This window comes from Macaca thibetana, chromosome 2 (assembly GCF_024542745.1).
Source record: "Macaca thibetana thibetana isolate TM-01 chromosome 2, ASM2454274v1, whole genome shotgun sequence".
Classification (NCBI taxonomy): Eukaryota; Metazoa; Chordata; class Mammalia; order Primates; family Cercopithecidae; genus Macaca; species Macaca thibetana.
Genome location: NC_065579.1, coordinates 118,963,940 through 118,991,004, shown reverse-complemented (window position 1 = coordinate 118,991,004; position 27,065 = coordinate 118,963,940). Strand labels below are relative to the sequence as shown.

Below are 27,065 nucleotides of genomic sequence, written 5' to 3'. Positions count from 1 at the left end.
ATATAATTAATACGCTACTAATTCTTCAAACATTATGACGTTATATATTATTATTATTACCATTTTACAAATAAGGAAAATAGAGGCTGAGAGTCATTAAGCAAATTGCCCAAGCTCACACAACTAGTTAGTGGAGTGATGGAAATCTAAATGTGGTTAGTCTGCACCTAGATCCTGTGCTTAAACCCTAGGAGAAAGTTGTTTTTATTCTTAATTCAGTTATAATGATGAGTGGTACTCATGGATTCTATTCTAGGTATCTTCTCTTCCTTTGTGAAAAGAAATAATTCCCATGAGTTTTTTTGCCCCATCCGTGTTCCCTACCTTGCTTGGAACCCCTTACCTGTTTTTTCTCCACTGATTGAATCAGAACGGGACTGGTTGAGTCTCCGATGATAACTATAGATACAGCAGAACTCCTGCCTGCAATGCTAAGGGTGCTCCTATGATCACAAAGATGGTGAATTTATACATAGCACTGTGAATAATTGAATGCGATCATAAAAATAAATAATTATTTAAGAACCCTCTTTTTAAGTTTACCCATGGAGCACCAATTTGAGGGTGGAGATAATGTTTGAGCTGTTATTTTGAAAAAATATTTTTCACTTTGAGCAGATTCCAAAGTGAGCCACTATTTAATTTGGGATGATGCTGGTTTATGTGATGTTCTCCAAAATTTCTCCTGCATTGGAAGCCTTTAGATATAAAATTTAAATAGTGCTTACAAAGCTAATACATTAAAAGATACCCTTGAAACCATGAGTTTTTGTGTAAAATGATGCAAAAGATCTCAAATAGATTTCTGCTCATTGATTTATGTGGAATTACCTGATACTTAAAACTTGGTTGGAGAATGAAACACCAAGGATAATGATAATAATAATAAATTATAACAGGAATAGCTACTTTTCTTGAATGTCTGCCATATGTGTGAAATGCTACACATGCCTTGCTTCACTCAATCCCCCAAATATCTCAGTGAAATAGATTCTGTTTCCCTCTGTTTCACAGATGAGGAAACTGAGGCTTAGTGAAGTTAAGTGACTCAACTAGGGTCACTTAATTGACACTCACATCCAGGTCTTTCTGATTCCATAGTTCATCCTCTGGATTTTTATTAAAAATAACATTACAATACCTAGGTGTAAGCAGGGCTTCAGTTCTTTTTATTTCATATAGTAGGTACGCTAGCATACTAAGCTATTCTAAATTCTAAATTTCCCATTTGGAGAAAGTCACTATTTTTTTAACACTTACCTTTTATATATACTCTACTCAGACTAAACAAGGACAGCAGGTCAGATCATAGGCTCCAATGGTAATAATAGCACCTCTAATTAAAGAAAAGGCGAAGGGATTATGTCCAGGTCTTTTGGTAGATGTAAAGATCATAGGGTTAGGAATTTTAAAATGCAAAGAAAACCCATGAGTTTAGGATTAGACAGGTGCTTGCTCATTCCTAAAATTACCCAAAAGCTCATGCCTATTTGTCAGCATTGAGACGCGTATCTTACTGGCCTGTATAGATTGTGGGGAAAATAAAATTGTTCACTGAAAAATATACAGACACAAACCAAGCCTATAAATAAGATGTTCTATCTTGCATCTATCAAAGTGACAGTCAATATAACCTTGATTTATAGTAATTATTGTCAAGTAGCTGTGTCCAAAACTGAAAGACTGAAGAGAGGATTGTTACTGATTGGTCAAACTCTGAAATAGCTTTTCAAAAAGCATGGTTGTAGATCACTCATTTTGAAAGACAATCCATGACACACCAGTATGTCTGAGAAGCCTTACCAAGAATCTCCTTCCCCATGTGGAGATTAATAATGCTGATCAACATTTTGAAGGCCTTGAGAAGTTCTATAATACATAAAACCTTTTGAATTCAGTAGTTCTCAAAATTATTTAATCCCACAACTGCCCCTGCAACAAAAACACACAGGGTTACTCTTTTTGTTCTCAGTTTCTACTTATTAACAACACTTTGGAATATGGTTTTCTGAAATATAGCAATAAAATATAATTGTATTTTATGTCCCTTGAAATGAACTAAATGAACACGAAACATTGAAGACCACCATCCAGGGAGAGACTAAGAAGCAGGGGGTAGCATTTTGAGAACTTTTCTAAGGCAGTGCTATGCCCTTTCCATAGACTCTTCAAGATTCTCTGCTCAGATTCTGGGGATGATGTTACTATCAGGGGCACTTGAGCCACTCTGCCATGCTAAGCTGCTGGCGTGTTGTCTTGTGGAGGCAGGACACCTTCCTTCTTCATCCAGGATGGAAAATAACCTTTCCACAAGGAAATGGTGACGAAGGCAAAGAGAAGGTAGCCAAGAATCAAAGAGCAGATGAAAGTTCCAGATGCTTCTGATGAATTGGGCCACATTTTTGCCACACTTCCTGAAGGAAGTGAGAGTTCGCCCCACTAGACTGTGACAGGATGAGATAAAGCATTGTTTTACAATTCCTCATTGAACATGTTCCGGGTTAGAACAAAATCCCCCAAATACGGTGTCGCTCTATCGGAAAATCTCCATAGCCCACTTTACTTGCCAGATGGTCAACTCTGACCTACTTTTGGACATTCATGAGAAATTCCAAGATAAGCATGAGGCCAGAACTCTTTTTATTTCCCCTGAGTTCTACCCTGGACAGGTACACATAGAAGTAGTCTCAGGACATTGGCAACCAACAAACCACTCAATTTCTGAGCAGTAAAGAGTGAACGGTCAAGAGTGAAATCCAATGAAGAGTACAAAGAAATCACCCTTTTTGGATTTCTAAATCTAATCAACAAAATACATTTTAAGGTATTTTAAATACATTTATTTAGAATATACTATTTAATTTAAGAATATTATTTATTTTCTTTTTAAATTTAAGCACTGCTGATCATGGTCCTAGGGTATTAAAGAACCAGATGATTGGCCAGCACACATGGAATACCTGTGTCCCCCCATAATCTCATTATAGGTGGTACAGATACAAAGGTGACAGAGATTTATAGATTCAAATCTAATTTTAAAGTGTAAAATTGAATTGTATAAAATATAGTCCATGTCTTCAAGGAATTTAAGAGCCTTTATTTACAGATAATAATGTACACAGGTTTTAATACACTTGAATTTTTTTTTTCCTTTTGGTAGCTTTAATTTCAGATTGACTGTATCGGGGTAAAATCATCACAAAGATAACACCTCTGGCTGTCATTCTGTGACTTGTATGTACATTGGCAACCATGAAAAATACGCGGATATGTTGGTTTAAAATTAGATTTTAGTAACTGACTGTGGCTTTGGGCTTCATGGTATTTGAGTTAAGAAAGAAAAAAGAACTCAACTCTTCTATGAATACCAGTTGACTATAGATAAGGCATATATTTTTAACAGAAATGTTGGTTTTGCCCCATTATTTTTGCATAGGTGGCATGTGGCCAGCAGGAGTGAATGTAGTGCCCAGTGTGGTTTGGGTTACCGCACATTAGACATCTACTGTGCCAAATATAGCAGGCTGGATGGGAAGACCGAGAAGGTTGATGATGGTTTCTGCAGTAGTCATCCCAAACCAAGCAACCGTGAAAAATGCTCAGGGGAATGTAACACAGGTGGCTGGCGCTATTCTGCCTGGACTGAAGTAAGTTGGCTCTCACTCAAAGAGTCTTCTTGGATGCTGTCTGATTAGTTGGTGGTGGCTCCTTGCCGGTGTGTAAGCCCCATTTAGGCTGTGTGGAAGAGATGACCATGATTGATTTGTAATGCCTGACCCCATTCAAGCTTTCCAGAATAGAGTAGCATGATTGATTTGTAATATCTCACATGGGCATGACGTGTGGAAAATTGAAAGAAGTGGAACAGCTCAACTGATTTATTTTGCATACTCTACAAGCGATTTCCAATTTTACTTTTGTATGTCAATAAGCTAATATTGACTTTAATTATAAACCTGGTAAGCAAACTGATAACATGAAAAGATCTCCACCAAAATAACAACTAGTGTTGGCCAGCTTGTGTGTTTGTTTCTTAAGAGCTGGAAGAGACAACATAGCCAAGATCTTGAGCATACTTTATAAGAAACTTAGCAACAGTTTTATTTATTTATTTTTGTCCCTACAGTGTTCTAAAAGCTGTGATGGTGGGACCCAGAGGAGAAGGGCCATTTGTGTCAATACCCGAAATGATGTGCTGGATGACAGCAAATGCACACATCAAGAGAAAGTTACCATTCAGAGGTGCAGTGAGTTTCCTTGTCCACAGTGGAAATCTGGAGACTGGTCAGAGGTAATATGGGAGGGCTGTTATTTCCCCTAGGTCATCTCTCATATTCTAGTTCTGGTGCTCTCTATCTGTTTAAGGTGAACCCTTGTGCACCTTTCTCCTACCTCTCCCTTTCTCCCTTGTCTCCCTTGAGAAAACAACTCCAGTTCTCTGCCTGCACCATGACTGTAGTACTGGATGTAACGAGTCTACCAGTGACCTCAGAGGCACTTTGGGCTTGGCTGGATCACTCACTGTGGTAGCTTCTGTTGTGATTTTGAAGTTCCAGTCCATCACCTTCCCTCCTCTTTGAGCCCTAGCTAAGTCACTGAAAGGAAATCATGGATTTATTAATCATAAAGCTATACTAGCTCACATCTGAAGTCAACATGAGGTTTCCTACTTCCTTGACTTTGAAATAAGAGAATTAGACCCCAGGGAGTGACCTCTCTGACTTACCCATCCAACTGCAAGAAAAAAAAAAAAAAAAAGAAAAAAACTCGGAAAAAAAAAAAAAAAAAGAAATGGACCAGACTGAATATTCCAGATTTATGCCTTTTTCATCCTTTACTTTATGAAGCACAAGGCAAACCCTCCAGTGCTTAGCACAGATGGTCCCAGGACAACAAGAGAAAGAAGATGCAGCCTCTTTCTTGCTTTTATGGTATAGTATTAGCATGCACTACTAACATAGCCCACTGTTAACACAGCCCAAGGAGATTCTTACCAAGCAGGGACTCACTCCGCCTTCCTTAAAGGGAAGAAGGGAAATGAGAAATACAAAACAGAAGTTTCCTTTTTTATGGGCCAAATCAGGAATATGGGGAAAGAAAAAGTTTCGCTGCTACAGCTCTTACATCCATGCTCTTATCCCATCCTTATAAGTGCAGTATTAACTGTTTATTTTCATCATCAAATAAATCTGAAAAGGATACTATTAATGCCCCTGAAATAGTAGTCAATTAACAGTGTATTTGATTAACAGTATCTGATTCCTGGACAAATGAACTGCAAACCTAGTGCTTTAGTTCTAGGTTAACAAATTACTTTAGCTTAAAAATCTCTACTACTTGGTTAAAAAAGAGAAAATAAGTAGTGGGTTTAAATTTTACTTAGATAGCTAACATCATAGTATAATTTCAAACTAAGTAACAAACCTTTGCAACAATATGTGATAAAATGCAGGTTGGGAGATCAAACTGTAAATTCACTGTTATCCAAAGTTGCTGAGAAAGACTGGAAAGAAAATAATAAAATACTGATAATGGTTATCCTTGGGTAGTGAGATTTGGGATCATTATAATTTTTTCCTTTATGTTTTTCTATAGTTTTCAAATTTTCTACGATAAGTATGGATAAAATGATGATTATGTTCAACATTTATTAAATGAACATTGTGCCAAGAGCTTTAGTTGGATTTGTTTCGTTTAGTCTTCACAACCCTTTGCAGTAGACACTAATTCTCATTTTACAGATAAGAAAATTGAGGTTCAGAGAGATCTTGTGACCTGGTTATGTAAGTGATAAAACCTAGGTTGATCTGATTTATAATTACCCACTCTTAACTCCTATGCTAGAAAATTATGGATGTTGTTTTTCAAATTTTATAGCATGGTGCTATGTTGAGTTTATTTTGTGCTTGAAACTGGCCCAGAGACTATAATTATAGAATGAATGAATAAATGAACGAAAACAAAAAAAAATGAGGCTTAGTATATTTACAAATTGCTATGGGAGAGGGATTGCTGTGGGAAAAGGATACACCTGTTCCTACTCATCAATAAATCACCCCAGAAACCACAACACATTGATCAGAAATGACCCTGACTGGCTCCGCTTTTCATTACAGTGCTTGGTCACCTGTGGAAAAGGGCATAAGCACCGCCAGGTCTGGTGTCAGTTTGGTGAAGATCGATTAAATGATAGAATGTGTGACCCTGAGACCAAGCCAACATCTATGCAGACTTGTCAGCAGCCGGAATGTGCATCCTGGCAGGCGGGTCCCTGGGGACAGGTATTTTGAACGATAAGATTCTTAACTACTACATTCTTTCCTTCTTATCTGAAGAGGGCTTGCAAAGGAGCATTCCAGTGGTGGAGATTTAACCGGTGTGCCGGGTGGCATGCAGGACACCACCATGGCACTGGATCAAGCACATGTAACTCTGCAACCATTTTGCCCCCCTTCCAAGCATTGCTGCCTGCCCTCCTGGAGCTGATTACCCCTTTTACAGACCCGCATGCCTATCTTTGCCCTTTAGCTTGAGCACACGAGCGTTTGAACAAATTCACAACAGATTTCATGTCTGGCTGATGTTATCTTCTAGCGTGCCTCTGTGGGTCTGTTACAGAAGGTGATCTAGCATCAGAGTCTCTGGCAGGAAGATCTGGAATGAGATTTGGAAAAGATATTTTGGCTCCCAATATCACAATTACAAAGCTCACCTCTCATAAATAAACCAGACTCTTCAAACATAATTAATTAGATCAAAAGTTGCAAAACCCTCACGCTTGGAAATAATCTTCTCCGAGTCCTCTGGTCTGTAGGTTCCGCAGTCTTAACTTGAGCTATTCTTAAAGGAGAGAGTGAAAGTCTCCCTTACGCTTGCATCTGAAAAGTTACTACTCTCGGTATTAAGTCCTTCCTAATATAGAAGCAAAAGCATTCAGGGTACTATTTAAGTAGCACTCTGAGTTCCCATTAGAAGTAGAACAGCTGTCTGCTGTCACTTACGTAATCTCTTGAAGAATGACCCTCCCTTCACCCTGACCAGCCACAGCCACTTCAGTCTTTTAGCCTCTATCTTCATTTCCAAATATGCATGCAACAAGTGGAAGCAGCTTTATTATGGCACCCTTACAATTTCTTTCACTGATATGGACACTCTTCTGAATCTTCCCCATTTCATAGCATCCACAGTCCAAATAGCCAATCATATCTGAATTAATAGGGAGAGTTCACTTATACTTCTAATCTCATCTTTTTCTCTATGTCTGTATAACTTTTAGGGAATAATAAGAGGAGAACACAGCTTAGGGTCACTGTCAAGATCTGAATATAACATCTATTAGAATTGACATGCCTGTTTTTTGTCTGTCTCCACACCAGGCCATTCCTAGCACAGCTTATAATCAGAGACCCTTTTTTTCCTTTAACTGAACATGCAGTTCAGGGGAACAGATTTTTGAAGATGTTATTTAAGAGTCATAAATATTCATAAGAGAAATTTTTCAAAATGTAGTTCAGCAAGAAGAAAACCAAACCCAGTTCTACCTCTACACTGAAGAAATTTGTTTTTGCTAACATGTTTATGATTTTCTTCTAATATTTTTTAAATTAATATTATGGCTGTATTCTGACAATTGTTTAATAGAAGTGAAACTCACATAATACAAAATGAACCATTTTAAAGTGAGCAAATCAGTGGCATTTAGTATATTCTTAATGTTTTGCAACTACTACCTTTTTTATCTGGTTACAAAACTTCCTCACCCCAAAAGGAAACCCTGTATACGTTAAGCCATGGGTCCCCAACTTCTGGGTCATGGGCCATGGGCCGTGGCCTGTAAGGAACCAGGCTGCATAGCAACAGGTGAGGGTGGATAAGCATTACTGCCTGAGCTCCACCTCCTGTCAGATCAGCGGCAGCATTGGATTCTCATAGGAGTGCAAACCCTATTGTGAACTGTACATGCGTGGATCTAGGTTGTGCACTCCTTATGAGAATCTAATGTCTGATGATCTGAGGTGGAACAGTTTCATCCTGAAACCACCCCCACCCACCCCATCTGTGGAAAGTGTCTTCCATGGAACTGGTCCTGGGTGCGAAAAAGGTTGGGGACCACGGAATTAAGCAATCGTTTCCCACCCCACTCTTCCCTCAGTCCCTGGCAACCACCAATCTGCATTGTCTTTATGGATTTACGTTTTCTGGACATTTCATAGAAATGGAATCATGGAATTTGTGGCCTTTTGTGTCTAACTTCTTTCACATACCGTAATGTTTTCTAGATTCATCTATATTATAGCATGTATCAGTACTTGGCCGAATAATATTCCATTGTATGGATGTACCAACATTTGTTTATCCATTTATCCCTCAATAGACATTTGGGTTGTTTCTACCTTTGGCTATTGTGACTAGTGCTGCTATGAATATTTATTTCAGGCATTTATTTCAGTACCTGATTTCACTTCTTTTGGATGTATATCTAGGATTGGAGTTGCTGAATCATATAGTAATTCTGAGTTTAACTTTTTTTTTTTTTTTTTGAGGCAGAATCTCACTCTGTTGCCCAGATTGGAGTGCAGTAGCGCAATCTTGGCTCACGGCAACCTCTGCCTCCTAGATTCAAGCGATTCTTTTGCCTCAGCCTCCCGAGTAGCTGGGATTACAGGCGTGTGTCACCACGCCCAGCTAATTTTTTGTATTTTTAGTAGAGATGGGGTTTCACCATGTTAGCCAAGGTGGTCTCAATCTCCTGACCTCATGATCTGCCCACTTTAGCCTCCCAAAGTGCTAGGATTACAGGCCTGAGCCACTGCGCCCAGCTCTGGGTTTAACTTTTTAACTACCAAATGATGTTCTATAGCAAGTGCATAATTTTTCATTTTTATTATAATATACAAGGGTTCCATTTTCTCCACATCCTTGCCGAAATTGTTATTTTCCCTTTTTAAAATTCCAAGTAAGATAAATTTATCTTACCATGGTTTTGATTTGTATTTCCCTAATAACAAAAGGTATTGAGCATCTTTCCATGTGCTTGTTGGTCATTTGAATATATCTTTCTTGGAGAAGTGTCTATTAAGTTCTTTGCCAATTTTTAAAAAAATATGAATTGTGTTAATAGCAAAATAAACTCATCATATAATTTATCTTAACCATTTTAAATGTATAGTTCAGTAATATTCCTTTTCTCATTTTTTGATCTATTTGTTTTTCTTGTTATTGAGTTGTAGATTCTAGATGTCAATTCCTTATCAGAGATATGATTTGCAAATATTGCTCCTATCCCCTGTGTTGCCTTTTTACTTTGTTGATAGTGTCCTTTAATGCACAAGGTTTTAAATTATGATGTCGTCCAATTTGTCTATTTTCTGTTGCCCTTGTTTGTGATGTCAAACAAAGAAGTCATTGCCGAATCCAATGTCATGAAGCTTTTCTGCCATTTTTTAAAAAAGAGTTTTCTAGTTTTAGCTCTTATATTTAGGCCACTGATCCATTTTGGGTTAATTATTGTATATAGAGTGGGGCAAGATTCCAACATCATGCTTTTGCATGTAGGCATCCAGTTGTCTCAGCACCACTTGCTGAAGAGACTGTTTTCTCTCCATTGAGTGGGCTTGGCACTCTTGTTGAAAGTCACTTGGCCATACATATATGGGTTTATTTCTGGACTTTGAATTTTATGTCAGTAGTCTATACATCTATTCTTATACCAGTAGACTGTTTTGATCACTATAGTACATTTTGAAATTGTGAAGTATGATTCCCCCAGCTTTGTTCTTTTTCAATATCGTTTTGGCTGTTTGGGGTCTCTTGTCATTCTATATAAATTTGAGAATCCGCTTTTTCATTTCTGCAAAAACGTTATTAGGATTTTGTTTGGAATTTCACTGAATCTGTGGATTAATTTGGGGAATATTGTCACCTTAGCAATACTAAATCTTTTAATCCATAGACATGTAATATCTTTTTATTTATTTAGGTCTTTAATTTCTCAAGCAAAGTTTTATAGTTTTTAGCATAGAAAGCCTTTTACCTCCTTGTTTAAACTTGTTCCTAGGTATTTCATTCTTTTGGATGTTGCTGTAAGTGGAATTTTTTTTAATTTCCCTTTGGGATTGTTCAGTGCTGATGTATAGAAACACAATGGGCTTTTGTTTATCTTGTATCCTTCAATGTTGCTAAATTTGTTTATTAGCTCTAGTGATAGTTTTAATGGATTCTTGGGATTCCAATGTACAGTATGATGACATCTGCAAATAAAATTAGTTGTACTTCTTCCTTCCCACTTTCTTTGCCTGTCTTTTGTTAATATTTCTTTTTCTTTCCTAATTTATCTGGCTAGAACTTCCAGTACAATGATGAACAGCAGTGGTGAAAGTAGGCATCCTTGTCACGTTTCTGATCTTGTGAGGGAAAGTTTTTACTCTCTACTATTGAGTATGGTGTTAGCTGTGGGGTTTTTTTTTCCTAAGTGCCCTTTATGATGTTGAATAAGTTCCCTTTTATTGCTAGCGTTCTGAATGTTTTCATCATGAAAAGATGTTGAGTTTTGTCAAATGCTTTTCTTTAATTGAGATAATCATGGTTTTTTTTTCCATTGCTCTACTAATGTAATGTATTGCATTGATTGACTTTCTTATGTTGGGCCAGCCTTATGTTCCTGGACTAAATCCCACTTGGCCATGATGTATTATCCTTTTAGTATGCTTTTGGATTCAATTTGTTAGTACTTTGTTGAGGATTTTTACATCTCTATAAGCAATATTAGTCTGGGGTGTGTGTGTGTGTGTGTGTGTGTGTGTGTGTGTGTGTCTTTGGCTTTGGTGTTAGTGTAATACTGGTCTCATGGCATAAGTTAGGAAGTGTTCTCCTATTTTTTTATTTTTTTTTTTCTGGAAGCATTTGAAAGGGATTGGTATTAATGTTTATTTAAATGGTTGCTAAAATTCATGAGTGAACTGGTGAAAACTATTCTTTTTGAGGAAGGCTTTGATTAATGATTCAGTCATTTTACTTCTTATACATCTGTTAATATTTTTTATTTCTTCTTGAGTCAGTTTTTGTGATTTGTCTGTTTCTAGGCAATTTGTATAAGTTTGCATGTTTTAGCTAGATTCTCTAATATATTTGCATGCAATTGTTCATAGTACTCTATTATAACCTTTTTTATTGCTGTAAGGTCAGTAGACATGTTCCCTCCTTCATTTCTAATATTTAGTAATTGGAGTCTTTTCTCATTTTTTCTTAGTCATTCTAGCTAAAGGTTTATCAATTTTGTTGATCTTTTCAAAAAATCAATTTCTGGTTCTGTTGATTTTTTTCTGTTGTTCTTCTACTCTCTATTTTATTTATCTCCATTCTAATCTTTATTATTTCTTTCCTTTTCTTGTTTTTGTTTGTTTGTTTGTTTGTTTTAGTTTGCTCTTATTTTTCTAGTTCCTTAGGAAGTAAAGTTAGGTTGTGGATTTGAGATCTTTCTTCATTTATTTTTTTTCTTTATTAGCTGTAGGTATTTGCAGCTATAGATTTCCTGTGAACATTGCTTTCATTGCATCTCATAAATTTTCTTATATTCTGCTTTCATTTTAATTTATCTCAAAGTATTTTCTAATATCCCTTATGATTTCTGTTTTGACCTATTGGTTAAGAGTATGTAGTTCAGTTTTCACATATTTGTGAAATTTCTAGTTTTTCTTGTGTTACTGATTTCTTGCCTCACTCCACTGTGGTTGTGCAATCTCATTCTTTTAAAGCATATTGAGACTTGTTTTGTAGTCTAACATATGGTCCCTCTTAAAAAAAAGATCCCTGCTCATTTGAGAGGAATATGTAGTGTGGTAGGTGGGTAATCAGAAATGCCATGACACTTTCTCACCAAAATTGAGTGGCTTCTTTTTTTTCTTAAGCATTCACCTAGTTTCTGCAAGATTTTGTTTAAATTCCAGAGTTCCAAAAAGTTGGTTCCAGTTTTTGCCAGCTTAACAGTTGCTTCAGTGGAGGGACCAATTCTTGGAGCTCCCTAGTCTGCCATTTCTGTGTTATCACTCCCTCTACTTATTGTTTTTAGACTGCTTTTTATAATCTAACAATTGGCCTTTTAGTGGCTACATTATTTTCCTAATTACTTGTATGCTGTGATATTCAACTTTTGGTTGTTGCATACTTTGGTAGTGTCCAGTTTTTTTGTCTCTTATAAATAATATTGCAAAGGCCATCCTGTATAAAAATATTGATGCAAACTCCAGTTATTTCTTCAGGATAATTTCCTAGGAGTCAAATAAAGTCACAGAGCTCTATTAAGTACCTATTTTAGCCACAGCACTCTGCTATGTAGTGTGAAAGATGTAAGAATGATGGAGATACTATGAACTTCTTCTAGGAGTTCACAGTTAATGAGTTGAACCCCTATAAATATAATTTCAATGGGAGGCAGAAATAATTCCAAGGGTCATCATAATAATGAATCAGTATAATTTGTACAGAGCAGGATTGCCTACTTCGACCTAATTTATTTGAGTGCCCGCCCTCTGGCCTACCATGATGGAAATATTTCTCTCTTGCAGAATATTATGGGGAAAGTAAGGGAAAGAGAAGATTTACTGAATTGTATATACCTTTTGTCCTCCTTCTTCCAGTGCAGTGTCACTTGTGGACAGGGATACCAGCTAAGAGCAGTGAAATGCATCATTGGGACTTATATGTCAGTGGTAGATGACAATGACTGTAATGCAGCAACTAGACCAACTGATACCCAGGTAAATTTCCTTTGTCCAACTCAGTTATTGACTTTGGGGACCAAGATACCAAACTGCCCAGCTGTTCAGACAAAATTGAAACCCTTTCATAGATACATATGTCGGTAGAGCAACCAGTAGATTAACTTGTCCAGATTTACCTATATGTTACATTTATAATCAAATATCTTGATGTGTCAGTTTTGTTCTTCTCTAGTTATTTGAAGTATATGTAGGTTTGCTTTTAATTCTTATTGGATGATGAATGTTGGGTTTTGGGCTCATTTTCTTAAACTCGTATTTCTAAAATGATTTCAGTGTAGTGTTCAGTAACTAGTGTCATATGTTCAGGCAGTGATTTGCTGGAGCTAACTTGTACCAGCTCACAAGAGCCAATCGATAAATTTTGCAGGAGTTTTGCAAACTGATTTTTAAGTATAACCATTACTAAAAACTGAAAATATAAACCTATAATTAAATATGTGGTATTAAAAACAAAGTTTATAAACACTCAGAACTTATATGACATATGTATGTGTCTGTATGGTGGATGTACTATGTAAGGGTGGGCTACCACATATCTCTCCCCAGCTCTGTGTTCATTGACATCAAGTTCATAGCTTGAAATTGGCCATGATGAGAGTATTTACACCACAAGAATCAGCAAGTGCTGCAATTCAGGGCTTAATTTATTATTTGGTTGATTGGTTAGACTTAAGAAAGTAATGGAGAAAATGTTAATGATGCAGATTAAATGTAAAAGAGTCTTGTGTCTGTAGCAATTACATTGTGAATAGAACAAAAGGATGTGGAGATATTCTTCTAATATCTGAAAAGTATCTGATTCAGCAAAGACATCTTCCACATCATTGGTCAGTGAGTCAAGTTCTGGCCATACATCTTCATCATTACACTTTCATCCTACCCTTAAACATAAAGAATATATCAACTAACATTCATGCCTGAACTATACTCATTTGGCAGTTACAAATATAGGTGGGCAACAGGTTCAAAAGTTCAGCAAAAATCAACAAATGTATTCTGTGAGAATCAGTTGATTGTATGGAATTTAAAATAAATAATTGTATATTTTTTATTATTTCAAAATTGCTATACATCCTTTCTATCAGTAAAATTTATAATAAATAAACATATATATACATATGTATGTGTATGTACATCCATGTAATATGTGTGTGTTTGTGTACACACAATGTCTATAAACACACACACATACACATCTTTTTTTCTCAAGAAGCTGGTGGATAACCACTCACTAGCATACTATTCTATACAGACCTTGATTTTGGCATCATGTATGTAAAGAGAATGATAAAGAGAACACTTGGGTTTGCATAGCAGCTTTGCTAATTGCTGAAGATGGCATTTGAACCCAGACTATTCCCAGAACTCACACTCTGAGTGAAGCCCCATGTGGCTGATGTACTGTCTCCATCCTGAGCACCCTCAATCTGCTGCCTTTCAGAGTGGGTTGTTGATGGTAAAAGAGTGTTAAAAAATAAATTAATATGGCAGTGCTGTTCATGTTGTCATCATCGATCAATTAACCACCCAACACATGTGACTTATAATAAAAAATATGTTATTGTATTGAAATGTTCCAAACCACAGTATGATGAATGCCTGGAAAATGTTAGCTATGGCATCTCAAGCAATCAAGAACTGAGCATCAGCAAGCATCAGCAGCTTGCTTTCAGATTCAAAATATATTTCCCTTTAAGTTATTCTATTATATCCATTTGACTATGGGATGGCTCCCACCATTGCAGTATGTGGATAATTTCTTCACTTTGCAAAAAGTTCCCTGTGCCTTTCTTTGGACCAAAAACGGAGGAATAGGCAAAGTCTGGAGCCAAATAACAAAATTTCACATTCCACACGTAGATATTCTAAGGCAAAGATGTCTCAGTCATATTTGACACCAAGCCCCAGCACTTTGCACTGTGCCTCAGTACTTTTTCATTGTGCACAGCACACTTAGGCATTTGAGGAATATGTATTAAATCATAGGGTAGTTGCTAACCACTGAGGCTGAGAGTGAATCTGAGCAGGTGTGTACTTTTGTTCCTGTTTGCATATCTTGGAATATTACCTGTACACAGATGACCTTAGTTCATAACAAGGACTTCGTCTGAATGATTGAGGGGTGTTATATAAATTCCAGGCATTGGCCAATTGAATACACCTTTTATATCTACATTTGACATTCTGGGATTCTAATGTTATCTTTAGGCAAACTGGGAAAGCAAGTTCATGATTAGTAAATTCTGATTAAGAAATTAATTGAAATGTGAGAACATCATTTGGACTTCAGAATTGTAAAACGTTAACAACTAATGATTTTAAAATGATAGCCAGGCCGGGTGCGGTGGCTTAAGCCTATAATCCCAGCACTTTGGGAGACCGAGACGGGCGGATCACGAGGTCGGGAGATCCAGACCATCCTGGCTAACCCGGTGAAACCCCGTCTCTACTAAAAATTACAAAAAACTAGCCGGGTGAGGTGGCGGGCGCCTGTAGTCCCAGCTACTCGGGAGGCTGAGGCAGGAGAATGGCGTGAACCCAGGAGGCGGAGCTTGCAGTGAGCTGAGATCCGGCCACTGCACTCCAGCCTGGGAGACAGAGCGAGACTCCGTCTCAAAAAAAAAAAAAATGATAGCCTTCTATGTCATGACTTACATGTCCTTTTACAATATTTTTTCTCTTTTTACACAAATGGATGAATAAATGTGGCTTTAAAAATCATCACGCTGACCCCTGCCCTTTATTAAGGCACCCACAAACGGACTAAGATTATATCTCATTTTGCAATTGAAGACATTGGGACTGAGAGATATCATGTGACTTGCCCAGATTCACACAGAAATCTGAAGCTTTAGAATTCTTAGCCTTTACATTTTTATCCACCGTGACCATTAACTTGAAAGTGCATTGACTTGAAAGTGACTTTGGTTTTTTTTCCCCCATCACATCTAGGACTGTGAATTACCATCTTGTCATCCTCCCCCAGCTGCCCCGGAAACGAGGAGAAGCACATACAGTGCACCAAGAACCCAGTGGCGATTTGGGTCTTGGACCCCAGTAAGAAATAGACTGGGAGAAGTGGGGAGGGCAGGATGGGGGCTAATGTTCTCTGGCATGACTATAGAAAGTGGACTACTGTCCAGTAAACAGCCATTCCAAGTAACATAACTGCATGATTTTACTCCAACACCCAGTGCTCAGCCACTTGTGGGAAAGGTACCCGAATGAGATACGTCAGCTGCCGAGATGAGAATGGCTCTGTGGCTGATGAGAGTGCCTGTGCTACCCTGCCTAGACCAGTGGCAAAGGAAGAATGTTCTGTGACACCCTGTGGGCAATGGAAGGCCTTGGACTGGAGCTCTGTAAGCCAGTGGATTATTTGGAATTGGAGGAATGGGGGGAACACTGAGGGGTATGAGGAGTCAGCGGAGGGGGCCGCCACTTGGAAATGTCAATGGGTAATATGTCAGAGCTGGATTTGTTTTATGATTTAAATTGTTCTGCTCCACTTATGTGTTGTTGGCCAAGTGTGCAAGGATTCTTAGCTAAGTGTTTAAGGAATGCACATTTTCAAAAAATGAATAAATCAGTTTACAGTCTGCTTGAGTGCCTGTCCTGTTGGGTTGATCAGAAATCCCAGTCTTCACTGAGTCATATTAGTATGCAGTAGGTTTGTAGAGGACCAAAAATGTCAGGAGAGTGAGGGGAGAGGCTCTTACTCTGAGTCTGGATTCCTCCTGCATCCTGTGGTCCCTAAAAGTCAAGAGGCTCTTGGTTTACCCTGCCAAGAATGGGAAGTGGGAATCCTCATCCAGTGCTGTGAACCTGCCTGCTGTACACCAAGCACCATCTATGGGTTTTTATAAAAGTAGAACTTTTATCTTTAGGCAGCTTCTGTTTTCTGCCCTGCAAAAAGCCCAGGGTTCAGGAAATAGATTAGGATAGGTGAGGAGAGGTCATAGGGAGAATGGAGATTAATATCTCAATAAATATCAATATGGAGAGAGAAATTTGCGAGGTGCAATAAAATAGAGCTGTGTAAAAACCCAGACCTTGGCATTTACTTGTTGCATGGCCTTGAGCAATCTGGTTTAAGTCCATGAGTCTCAGTTTGCTCTGCTCTTAAAGAAGACGGAAAAGAATACTACTTTACAGGGCTGTTGTGAGGATTATTTGAGATTATGTATGTTAAATGCTTAACAGAAAGTACTACTCAATAAATAGTAGATAATCTCACTCTCACATCTTGAGCTTCCAAACACTGATCCATGCGTCCATCCATCCATTTGTCCATCCATCTGTCAGTTCATCTTCTCTAAGATCCATCTGCCTACTCACCAGATATTGGTGAAAGCTTGCTAGAGAAAGAGCAGTGAAGAATGAATAATAAAGCCTCTACCTTCATGGAGATTATTCCAATGGATGATCCAGTCAATGAACAAATAAGGAAGTATGTAATGTAGCAACAGGTACTGATAAGTCCTAGAAAGAAGTCAAGACGAGAAATGGAATAGAGAATGATGGGATGTGTTTTTAGAGAGGGTGGTCAAAAAAGGCCTGACATTGAGCAGGACCTGAGTGAAGTGAGGGAATGACCCACATGGGTATCTAAGTGGTATGGCAAAAGGTGCAGTAGGTATGAAGTCCCTCAGATGGAAGTGTTCTTGGCTTGTTCGAGAAGCATCAGTAAGGCCAGCATAGCTGGAGTGCAGTGAGTGGCGAATGGTAGATGGGTCAAAGAGGTAGTCAGTGGCCACATCATAAAGGGTCTAGTAGATCAGTGTAAGGATTTTGGATATTATTCAGATGAATTGGAAAATCACTGGAAGGAAGGATAGGATTTGACTTTTGTTGTAAAGGGTTATATTTTGTGATTTTGAATACTGAGCTCACAGATTTCTCACTGAAATGTATATGGGGTGGGAAAACAAGAGAGGAGACAAGGGTGATTCCAAGGTTTTTGGCCTGAGAAATTTGGGAAAGTGGTGGGCCATTTACAGAAATGCACATTCAGGAATTGTCAACCCCTCCACCAAATGACTAACCCTTTCTCTTTCTGAACATTCAACCTAGTGCTCTGTAACCTGTGGGCAAGGTAGGGCAACCCGGCAAGTGGTGTGTGTCAACTATAGTGACCATGTGATCGATCGGAGTGAGTGCGACCAGGATTATATCCCAGAAACCGACCAGGACTGTTCCATGTCACCATGCCCTCAAAGGACCCCAGACAGTGGCTTAGCTCAGCACCCCTTCCAAAATGAGGACTATCGTCCCCGGAGCGCCAGCCCTAGCCGCACCCACGTACTCGGTGGAAACCAGTGGAGAACTGGCCCCTGGGGAGCAGTGAGTATTCCCTGAAGTCTTTCTTTAGTTTGCTTGCTTCTCTTTCACTTGAGGTTGGTTTGGGGGAAAAGAGACTAGAAACACCTTTAGAGCAGTTTTTTTCTTTACAAGGGATTGACATTGTGCATTTTCATTTGCTTTGAGTAACTTGTAATGGGTTAATTACAGCCCTTGATACTGATACTGCCTGCACCTATAAGCTGCCTCGATTGGGTGGAGAAAGGGGATATCGTGACTAGGTGATATGATCACATGACCTCCTGGAAGGTACCAAGAATACCATCATGATTCATCCTGGAGGCCACAGGCAGCTCATACCTGTAGGGGAGTTAAGAAGACAGAGAAACTTTTCTGAAAGGGAATTCTTAATGAAAGTCACTTTCCTTTCTACTATTTTCCAGAAGGATGCCGTCTCAAAGTGGCATGGTTGTTGTGTAATTTGTAGTAGTAGGTCATTGTCCTGGATTAAGGGGAAGTACTAGTCTAGGTAAGATTTGTGCTTAGGAGGGTTACCAGCACAATCGCTGAGGGAAGATGCCTTGGTTTGATCCAAAGACTTACACTTTTAAATTTGGGGACCTTCTGCAGGTCCCTTCTCCTCTTTGAGCCTCAGTTTTCTTATCTGTAAAATGAGGATAACAATAATTCCTGCTTTCCTGGGTTGCTGTAAGAATTAAATGAGATGATGCAAATAAAGTGCTTTGTGCCCTACCTGCCACAGAGTGAGAACTTAATATATGTTGACAAGTTGTCTTTATTACTATCATTATCATTGTCCTTCAAATTAGGAAGGCCTTGACAGATATCTGATATCAAAAGAAAAGTATGCTTTGGAATGTTTTAAACTTTTTACTAAATAAAAAAAAAAATATGCTGTGCAATACCAGACATGTTAAATGGAACTGCAGGAGCGGGGCAGGGGTTTAAGGGATCCTGGATAGGGACATAGTTAGGTGTTTACTAATTATTCAGGGGTCTTCTTTTTAATTGTTTACTATTAGTTTCCTTCTAGTACTGCTAATTCTGTTTAATTGTTTCTGGGCTAAAAAGAATTAGAAGGAAGCTGTCTGTTTCCCACCACGGTTATGTTTCAGTAAATTAGATGTACTTTCTGATGAATACTAATTAGCCACTGAGCATTTGCGCACCCACTGTCTGTGCTGGTTGTGTGCAGAACAGCTGCCAAGTTGCCCAAGACCCTCACTATCCCATCCCCCTCTCTTGCTTTCCACTGTTGGGCTTCCTTTGCCCTAGATTAGAAGAGATTTCAGTTCAGAGAAAGTAAAAGATGATCCAGGGAAGTAATCGCTGAGTGTCTCATGGTTTTTCCTTGTTGACATAATTCAAAACTCACACATGTGTAGTCTAACGATAGCGCTAGGATTTAAAGAAAGCTTTTTAGTGCTATACTTATTTAGGACTACATTTGGGGATGATGCATTCCTTTAAGATTGAATGATTCTGCCCTTGGGCAGAGCTCCCAATTAGGGAGGATTAGGTAAGCTTTTTGTGGCGATGGGTAATACCATTCTTTTCCTCATTGTGCCTGTTTTTTGTTTGGATATTTTTTTCTCCTAAGTTAAGTGAGGCTGAAGCTGGACAATGTGATTTTTCAGCCCTAGCTTGACGTGTCTGACCCACTCCAGGAAGATGAAGGATGTACGTCATCTTTGCACTGCATTGCATGGTACACAAACTGTACATGGTCTTCCTGCCTTCCATGGCAGAAAAGGCAGCAAAGTGTTATAAACACTGGAGAATGGGAATCAAGTTTTTCAGTGGTTTCTGGAGTAAGAACTTCATTTTATGATAGATTCCTATATACACTTGAGCAAGGTGTGTTACCAATTAGGAGTTTTGCAAACAAAAGAAAGGAAACTGACTCTTTCAAGTGAAAGAAAAACAAACAATGCTGTTCATTTAGCCCCAGTAGGGACAGGGACCAGAGCATCTTCAGGGCTCTATCTCAGGGGCTGGCAAGTTTTGTCTGCAGAGGGCCAGATAGTAAATCTTTTCAGCTGTGTGAACCATACAGTCTCTGTCACAGCTAATCAGCTGTGTGTTGCAGCACAAAAGCAGGCATAGACAATATGTAAATAAGTGGGCACAGCCCTGTTCCAATAAAACCTTGTTTCTAAAAACAGGTGGCAGCACACATTTGGTCTTTGGGCTGTGGCTTGCCAACCCTTGATCTAGATAGAGGAGTAACTAAGGAATAATTTCTTTAGAGAGTTTCTGTCTGAATGAATCGCTTTTAAGCCTATGCCACTCTTGAGTTATTCTGCTGAGGATTCAAATTCCCAGGAAAGTCCAGTTGTCCACCTCTGACCACAATAGGGCAGAGTGTCTTAATTGATAGACCAAGATGGCATCTGCTGTGGGGAGGAATGTTTTCTTAAAGGAAATTGGGCTGCCAGATGTAAGGAAAAGGATGTTGATTTGAGCAGGTAGAAAAAAACAAATGTCTATCACCCTTTGCTTCTCTAAAGGCCATTCTCCTTTATTTTGTCCATTGTGGATGACAAATTTCAAGTGCGTTTCAGTAATAGATACAAAGTTTGTTCAAAAAAATGTTTACCTAAGAAAATGTTGTCATTTAAAGAGGACAGGGGACTTTGTTAACAAAAGTCCAGACTGAAAGTCTGCAACATGGAGGAATGGAACTAAGAATCCCTGTTAATCAAATAATGGCAAAATTAGACCTGGAGAAAGGTTATATACAATACTTCATCTGTCTGTGGGAGTATAAATACCCAAGCAGGCTCAGCGTTCAGACAGCTCAAGAATGTGCAGTGCAACTGCTTGACCCAAGTTGAGAGCTGTCACCAGCACTTTAGTTGGATTCTCAGTAGGAAGCATCCAGTTGCTCCCTGGGTGGCCAGTGGATTGGTTGGCTGTGGATCAGGTGTTCATCCTTATACCCATCAGCTGTATTGGAGAGAGAATACCATGGAGTTTCTAGAGCTGTTCCTTCCAGAATCTTTAACTGGACCAGGTAGTATATCCTGTGACCAGCACTATGGGACATAATAGGGACACAAGTTATAACACTGAGCCTTTCCTCAAGGAGCCTGATATTTTACTCGGGCAATAAAGCTGACAGGTGACATAATAAAGGAATGATACAAGATTATATTATCAAGGAGAAAACCCAAGGACCAAGATATAGATGACAAATCTATTTATACCGTGAAAGGCCCTTCCTAACATTTTAAATTCTGGTCCCCAAACAAAGCTAATTAAAATAATAGTTCTCTGTTTTTTATTATGTACTAAGCTGTTTAAAAGTAGGAAGGTAGGAAGTAAGGCCAAGCATGGTGGCTCACTCCTGTAATCCCAGCGTTTTGGGAGGCTAAGACAGGAGGATTGCTTGAGGCCAGGAGTTCGAGACCAGTTGGGGCAACATAGTGAGACCTTGTTTCTACGAAATATTTAAAAATTTTAACCTGGTGTGGTAGTGTACACTGACGGTCTCCAGCTATGCAGGAGACTGAGGTGGGAAGATTGCTTGAGCTGAGAGGTGGAGGCCATAGTAAGCTGTGATCATACCACTGTGTTCCAACCTGGATGACAGAGCAAAACCCCACCTCAAAAAAAAAAAAAAAAAAAAGTAGGAAATGAATATTTTCAGATTTAGAGTAAGTATACCAGAATCCTCAAAGAATAAAGGTAACATTTTTATAACTTGAAAAATACCTAAATATTTTCTCAAGAGGAACTAATAAATCTATTATCTGGCTCTAAATTTAAAAATTAAACCCAATATAAAATGAAAGTGCAGGTACTGATTTAAAAACACTTATAATTTGACCATCATGGGCAGGGAAATTAACAGTGGTCCAGTTCAATAAGCAACAAAATGTATTCACATCTTGATACGGAAGAAGTTGACCAGCAAGAAGCAATGTTTGATCGAGCCTATTTTGAAATAACACTGATATGAGCTACAATTTGCTGGAAAACAAAAATCAGCCTTCAGAAACTGGAAGTAACAACATGCTTGCAAATGCAGTTTGAGTCTTGATAAATTGTGAGAAATACATTGCTTTGAGGACCAGATGGTTATTTTATAGGCAAACTGATTTTACAAGTGTCAGAGTAAAGGACACTAGCAAACATTTTGGGTTTAAAAAGATAAGGAAATTATGGAAAGAAGAAAACACTTCAGGTGTAAATAAGTAAGTGAGCTATGAGAAGCTCATGTGGGAAATGAAATGAAATACACACAACACCATAACAAACTATGAAAGAGAGGGTGTTAGGCTGAAAGTGCGGCCAAAGAGAGGTTTGTCGTGATGAAATTCAATTAAGTTCATTGAGGAAGTAAAATATAAAATATTTTATAAAACAAGTCTTGCTACCATTAGCCACCGAAGTTCAGGCTGTTGTAAACAGAGAGAAAGGAACACTTTATCTGCTAGGAAGTGATGTCTAAATGACATTCCATGATGTTTTCCTGGAGTAATTGAATGAGTTCATACAGAAGCTTAATTTCAACAACTGGCAATTCATTAAGCATGTAATTTGACCTCTGTGTTGAAAGGGAAATCAAATATTGGTTCTAAATAGGCACTTGAAGTTTTGAAAAGAATTTTCAAATAAACTGTGGTGTCCATCCACACCTCTGTGCCTCTTAGAGATGCAGAGGGGAAAAAGACAGTAAGTGGCCTGCTTTGGAAGTCACATTAGGCATTTATGGAACCCCTGTGGAGGGCCTAAGGCATGCCAGAAGAGAAGACACATTTCTGCCCTCCAGGTGTGTCTATAGGATATGTACATGAAACAACCCCACAATGGGGAAGTTGTCAGGTTTTCCTGATTGCTTTTTGTCCTTCGTGGATGAGTTGAAAATGCTTTTCAGCACGTTTGTCTTAACCTTTCAACCAGCTGCTTTTGTGTCCCTAAGATGGAGATTGAGGTAAGAATTAACTTGTCAACTGATGTGTTTAGTGTTCCAGTACCTGTGCTGGCGGATCCCAGCGGCGTGTTGTTGTATGTCAGGACGAAAATGGATACACCGCAAACGACTGTGTGGAGAGAATAAAACCTGATGAGCAAAGAGCTTGTGAATCCGGCCCTTGTCCTCAGTGGGCTTATGGCAACTGGGGAGAGGTGAGAGTGAACTATCTATCTATAAACACAGGGGAATTGTGTTAACCAAACTGTATTTATCATTCAGATTTTATTTTAAGGAAGAAGAACTAGCTCTAATAGAAGCTTCTGGAGTGGCGATTAACTAGGAAACCTGTCTTCTTAAATTCTGGACTTATTTTTAAGTGTTCCTATTACCACTAAGAGTTTGGGTACATAGGTGAGCAAAATTAGAAGAGAATACAGATAAATACTGGTTTAAGTTGTTTGTTCACCTCTGATGAATAAAAAGTAGATGCTTTTAAAGTGATTGAAAATATGTGTTAAACCGGTCCATGGAAGTCTTGCCCTCTTTCTTCTTAATAGTTTTGGGGTGTTTGTGTTATGCCCTGTTCCCATGGCATAATGTCTCCCAACCTTCCAAGTTCCTAATGAAGCCAGATTGAATAGGTGTTATAATTCTCATGAAAGATGATATGTTTTTATTGCGGAAGTGAGTAGTTAGCTGTGTATTCTCAAATATGGAATTCTTTAGCTACTACCTTTTCAGAGTTGCCCGTGATGACTGATAAGGGGCAATTTAGTACTGGAAGCTGAGGAAACCATGTCCTGTTCCCAGCTCTGGCTCTTAAAAGTTTTGTGACCTCAGCAAATAATGTAGTATCTTTGCCAAATATTTATATCCTCATCTGTGAATAAGGATAATAATAGCACCAACCTCTTAGTATTTATGACCATTATATGAGGTAGTATCTATCAAATGCCTAGCACATAGCCTTTAATCAACTGATACTATAATAATAATTAATGTTAAGAATAATTATTAATAATAGTGTGATTAAGTGGGGGTTTGAGCCCATATTATACATAGGGCCTAGATGCTTATTGCTTTGTGTTTAATTAACTAAGAGTATATCTCTCTATTCTTGAATCCACAGGGAGAGCACATATTTAAAGTTTGTTGAGTTGTTCTGTCTTGACTATAACATTTATCAAATAAAACATGAGAAATAACACTTGGGAGGTGCCAGTGCCACGAGGGGGAAAAAGACAAATGAGATCGATGGGCGTGTTAGTCCACACGCTTGGCTAAATGAAATCACGTGTCCACAGTTCATGGTTTCAGCCACATAACCTAGTAGTCATAGGCAGTCATAACGGGATTATTGTTGACTTTCATTGACAGTTATGTCATTCTGGAGAGCTTTGTTGAAGAGAAAGAAAAGGGAATGAGGCTTTGTGACTCATGTATTGTGGATTTCCCAAAACCTCCTCGAAAAGTTATGTCCTGTGGGGCCTGTGATTAAGCTTCTGTAATTGGATTCAAGCCAGGAGAGTACACGAACTTGCTGGGATGCTTTGCTGTCAGCACAGACCAGATCATTCCAAATTCTGTGGGAGATCTGGCCTTGACACAGCAGGGAAACCAAATGTCAGTGTTGCTGGATTTGAGCGTGGCAACACTGTCCAAGAAACACAACGTGTTCCTGCCTCAGAAGTTTAGATCTAGCCAGGAGTCAGAACCTTATCCAGTGTTCCCACCACACTGTTTATTCATCCAAGGGGAAAGTCATAGTTGTCCTCAGATTCAGAGATACAGTAAAATAGGTTAGCGTCATAAAGGGCTATGGAGACTGGAGTCAGAGAAGAGTCAAGGATTGGTGACAGCTTCTTGGAAGTTACCAGAAAATAGAACCGGTTAAGTCACTATCTCCTTTGTTTGGTATTGGGTAGTTTTTGTTTGTTTATTTTTGGTTTGGTTTGGTTTGGTATTTCTCAAAGAATCTTTGTTGGGAGGCCGAGGTGGGAGGAATCACGAGGTCAGGAGACCGAGACCATCCTGGCTGACACGGTGAAACCTTGTCTCTACTGAAAATACAAAAACTTAGCCGAGTGCGATGGCAGACGCCTGTAGTCCCAGCTACTTGGGAGGCTGAGACAGGAGAATCGCTTGAACCTGGGAGACGGAGGTTGCAGTGAGCCGAGATCATGCCACTGCACTCCAGCCTGGGTAACAGCAAGACTACGTCTCAAAAAAAAAAAAAAAAAAAATCTTTGTTACTTGCTAACAGATTGGCCTTGATCGAGTTAATTAACCTCCCTTCACCTTACTTGCTTCATATATAAGATGGGACAAATAATTATACTCCTCTTGATTGGATAATATATGCAAAAGCCCTCAGTGCAAGTGAAGAGAAAGCACTTAATAACTAATACCTGCCATTAGGGGAGGAGAGCCTTGGTCTGTTTAACGTATCTCTATTGTAATTCACCTTGGTTCCATCTGTCAGAGGCTTACCTTGCCCAATGCCATAATTGAGTTTGGCTATGAAATTAGAGAGAAAGAAACTTTGTCATTGGCCTTTCAGACAAAATAACTGCAGCCTTCCTTTTCCTTCTTCCAGTGCACTAAGCTATGTGGTGGAGGCATAAGAACAAGACTGGTGGTCTGTCAGCGGTCCAACGGTGAACGGTTTCCAGATCTGAGCTGTGAAATTCTTGATAAACCTCCCGATCGTGAGCAGTGTAACACACATGCTTGTCCACACGACGCTGCATGGAGTACTGGCCCTTGGAGCTCGGTACGGCCCTAACTATTCATGTTTGTTAACCAAACTATCTAATTTCAAGGTATTCTGGGACACTCCTCTGCGGCAGATAATTGTCACACTTACAAGGGCATCCCAGAAACTCTGCTATAAATAGTCTATTATTTTCTCCATATTGGCGCATAATAGAATTAACTTTTTATGATACTGCCAAAGTGACTTTACAGAATATGTGTACCTCATATAGGACCTGGTGCCAAGAAGTAGCTGCCTTTTCTTAGCCTAAATACACACACACACACACACACACACACACACACACACACAGTGATTTTAACAGACAACTCAATAGCACATGTTCTTTCCTTTTCTAAGCTATAGTAGTTTTGACTTTTTGGGAAAGATACCTGCTTATTGAGGCCAAAGCAATTTTTCTTCAGTGACTGTAATTTGCCTGTGTGACTCAGGTACAGCTCTGAACATAATTTTTACAAAGGCTGTGCCCACAAAATAGACTAAAATCGTTTTGAAAATGCAAAAGACCAAAAATGGAACAAGTGACCTGGTGCCTTTCAGGGTGTCAGAAATGTTCTCTCTCTTGCAGAGAGACAGGAAGCCCATTTGGGACCATTTTTTGCTTTGGTCCTAGTCTTCCTTTGCTATCTGCTTAGCCAGCAGCTGACATGGTGAAACAGGTTTGCCACTGTAAATATGATGCAAACTTCAGGGGCAGCTCTTGGCAAACAGAAGGATCAGCTGTGTCAAAACTATACTTTGGCTGAGTTGTGCCCATAAGCTGTGGAGCTAGCTGTTAGGGCTGCTTCATGTAAATAGAGTAAAAATGGTCCTGTAAATACATTAATTGCACTGAAGCTGAATTAAGTATTATATTAAGTCATATCCAGAATGGTTTTTACCCAATATGGTTCTGAGAAGTCTTAACTATCCCTGAAACCAGCTAAAGAGTAGATTAAGTGAAGTGACATGGTTAATACCTGTTGACATTTCTAAGAGTCAAGGGTTCCAATGGCTGGGGTCATGTCTGCAGGTATAACACTAACTATATAATCAACATACTTCCTATTAAGTAGAAATCTAGAAGAATTTGGAGCATTATCTCCACTGGTACTATTTAGCTGGACTGTAAGTATTTTCTTCCAGAACTTAAGAAATGCCACTCTGAGTCAGAGAGCTCTGATCTGTTGTTACTCTAGTCAGTTCACTAGGAGCATTTTCCCTACAATAATGGCACCTTCCCCAGATGAACATTTCTGAAGATCAGAAATAACCTTAGAATGTCAGG

At 38.8% G+C, this 27,065-nt stretch overlaps 2 protein-coding genes across 3 annotated transcripts in view; both read left to right on the top strand.

Annotated features, from left to right (window-relative positions):
• PSMD6 (proteasome 26S subunit, non-ATPase 6) overlaps positions 1 to 27,065 on the top strand; it is a 1,096,682-nt gene that overhangs the window by 490,863 nt on the left and 578,754 nt on the right. The gene's annotated exons all lie outside the window — the stretch shown is intronic.
• ADAMTS9 (ADAM metallopeptidase with thrombospondin type 1 motif 9) overlaps positions 1 to 27,065 on the top strand; it is a 174,319-nt gene that overhangs the window by 68,960 nt on the left and 78,294 nt on the right. For both annotated transcript variants that reach the window (XM_050781196.1, XM_050781195.1), the window contains 9 exons: positions 3,437 to 3,647; positions 4,127 to 4,291; positions 6,117 to 6,281; positions 12,636 to 12,755; positions 15,732 to 15,836; positions 15,974 to 16,141; positions 17,853 to 18,122; positions 23,073 to 23,234; positions 25,619 to 25,795. In XM_050781196.1, coding sequence (XP_050637153.1) covers positions 3,437 to 3,647; positions 4,127 to 4,291; positions 6,117 to 6,281; positions 12,636 to 12,755; positions 15,732 to 15,836; positions 15,974 to 16,141; positions 17,853 to 18,122; positions 23,073 to 23,234; positions 25,619 to 25,795 — 1,543 coding nt within the window. The remainder of the gene's footprint in view (positions 1 to 3,436; positions 3,648 to 4,126; positions 4,292 to 6,116; positions 6,282 to 12,635; positions 12,756 to 15,731; positions 15,837 to 15,973; positions 16,142 to 17,852; positions 18,123 to 23,072; positions 23,235 to 25,618; positions 25,796 to 27,065) is intronic.